At 32.8% G+C, this 1,386-nt stretch overlaps 1 protein-coding gene across 1 annotated transcript in view; it reads right to left on the bottom strand.

The window, feature by feature from the left end:
* Window positions 1–21: 21 nt before the first annotated feature.
* The window catches only part of CAPS2 (calcyphosine 2), a 39,651-nt gene continuing 38,286 nt past the window's right edge, over window positions 22–1,386 (bottom strand). The window contains exon 7 of the mRNA XM_004384639.2: window positions 22–197. Within this exon, the coding sequence (XP_004384696.1) occupies window positions 22–197 (176 nt within the window). The remainder of the gene's footprint in view (window positions 198–1,386) is intronic.

Genomic DNA, 1,386 nt, shown 5'->3' with positions numbered 1-1,386 from the left:
TGGTATACACATTTTTAAAAACTAAATCCCCCACGGAATACGTATGATATTAACAAAATCTTCATCATCTACTATCCCTATACTTAGACCTTCATAGTAATCTTCAAATTCACAGTATGACACTTCATCGGACTTGCTGCAGGCATCTTTTAATGTTTCTAGAAAAGATGATTTGATTTCTTCCTCTGTGGAATGACCTGTAAAATAGTACTGGCTGTGAAACAATCTCCTTAAAAGTTCAGTAAAATGACTGATAATGGTAAAGTAACACTTAATCAGCTTAAGAAATCTTCTCAACAACTTGAAATCTTATGTCAAACTACCCTCCAATTCATTTAAACACTTTCTTGTGTGAACTACAATTTAATGGTGGATGACTTTAAAACATATTTGAAGCATCACTTAAGCATCTGGTAGGGTCTATTCTTTATGTGTATGCAAAACAGTAGTCACCACTTTAGGTATTCTTACATTTCTTAATATTTTAGAGGACTGAGCTTTATTTCCATTGGAAATTTGGAAAGAAGAAAACAAGTCAGAAAAATTTCACGCACTAGTTATTTTATCAACTACTTATAACTGCAGCTAGAAAATATTAGAGCAAACACATGATTTAGAGGCCTGTGAAAATCTTAGTTGGAAGTACTTTCACTTGATTAAATCGTTCTATTTTATCTGTGACATTAAGTAGACTATCTCTACTGGGTTCAATTAAATATGATTAACTTTTATCCTATAGGAAGATGTTATTGAGAACCACATGTAAAAAGAATAGCAAGTCTTTAGTTTGTTAAAGATAGAACATAAATTCACCTTTTTCTTAAATTCATTAGATTTTTTAAAATTTTTTAAAAAGACAGCAGTAAATTATTTAAATAATTACCTCTGATTACATTATGGCCAGTTAAGGGAGGAAGAGATCTTAGTGTAAGCACCATTTCTTTAGGAAGCCTTCACTGACCATCCCAAATCTTGATACTCCACCATAGAACTTATCTCACTAATTTGTCTGCCACCCCCAATGAGGGGGAGACTGTTCTCTTGTGGGTACTGCTCTACCCCGGGATCCTGGCATTGAATGTGAATTAAAAAAAGACACTCATCATTTTTCTTTTAATAAAAAAAAAAGGAATTAAAGATGAAAGGAAGGTACAGAAGATTGTCAGACAACACTCAAAGAGGGTAAAAGGAGGCCCATATGCAAAGGCAGAAAAAGGGTCAGAAGATAATAATAATCTTTCAAAGAACAATCTTCCAATCTTTGTGACCCTCTAAAATCTTTTAAAGTCATGTTTCATTTTAAAATGGCAAGTTTAAATGGGAATACCACCCTGTTTATCTAACAGGATGGACAAAATAAGGGTAAGAGTTGGATATTTTTCACAA

This window comes from Trichechus manatus, unplaced genomic scaffold (genome assembly GCF_000243295.1).
Source record: "Trichechus manatus latirostris isolate Lorelei unplaced genomic scaffold, TriManLat1.0 scaffold00125, whole genome shotgun sequence".
NCBI classification, from domain to species: Eukaryota; Metazoa; Chordata; class Mammalia; order Sirenia; family Trichechidae; genus Trichechus; species Trichechus manatus.
This window is presented reverse-complemented; position numbering and strand designations above follow the sequence as displayed.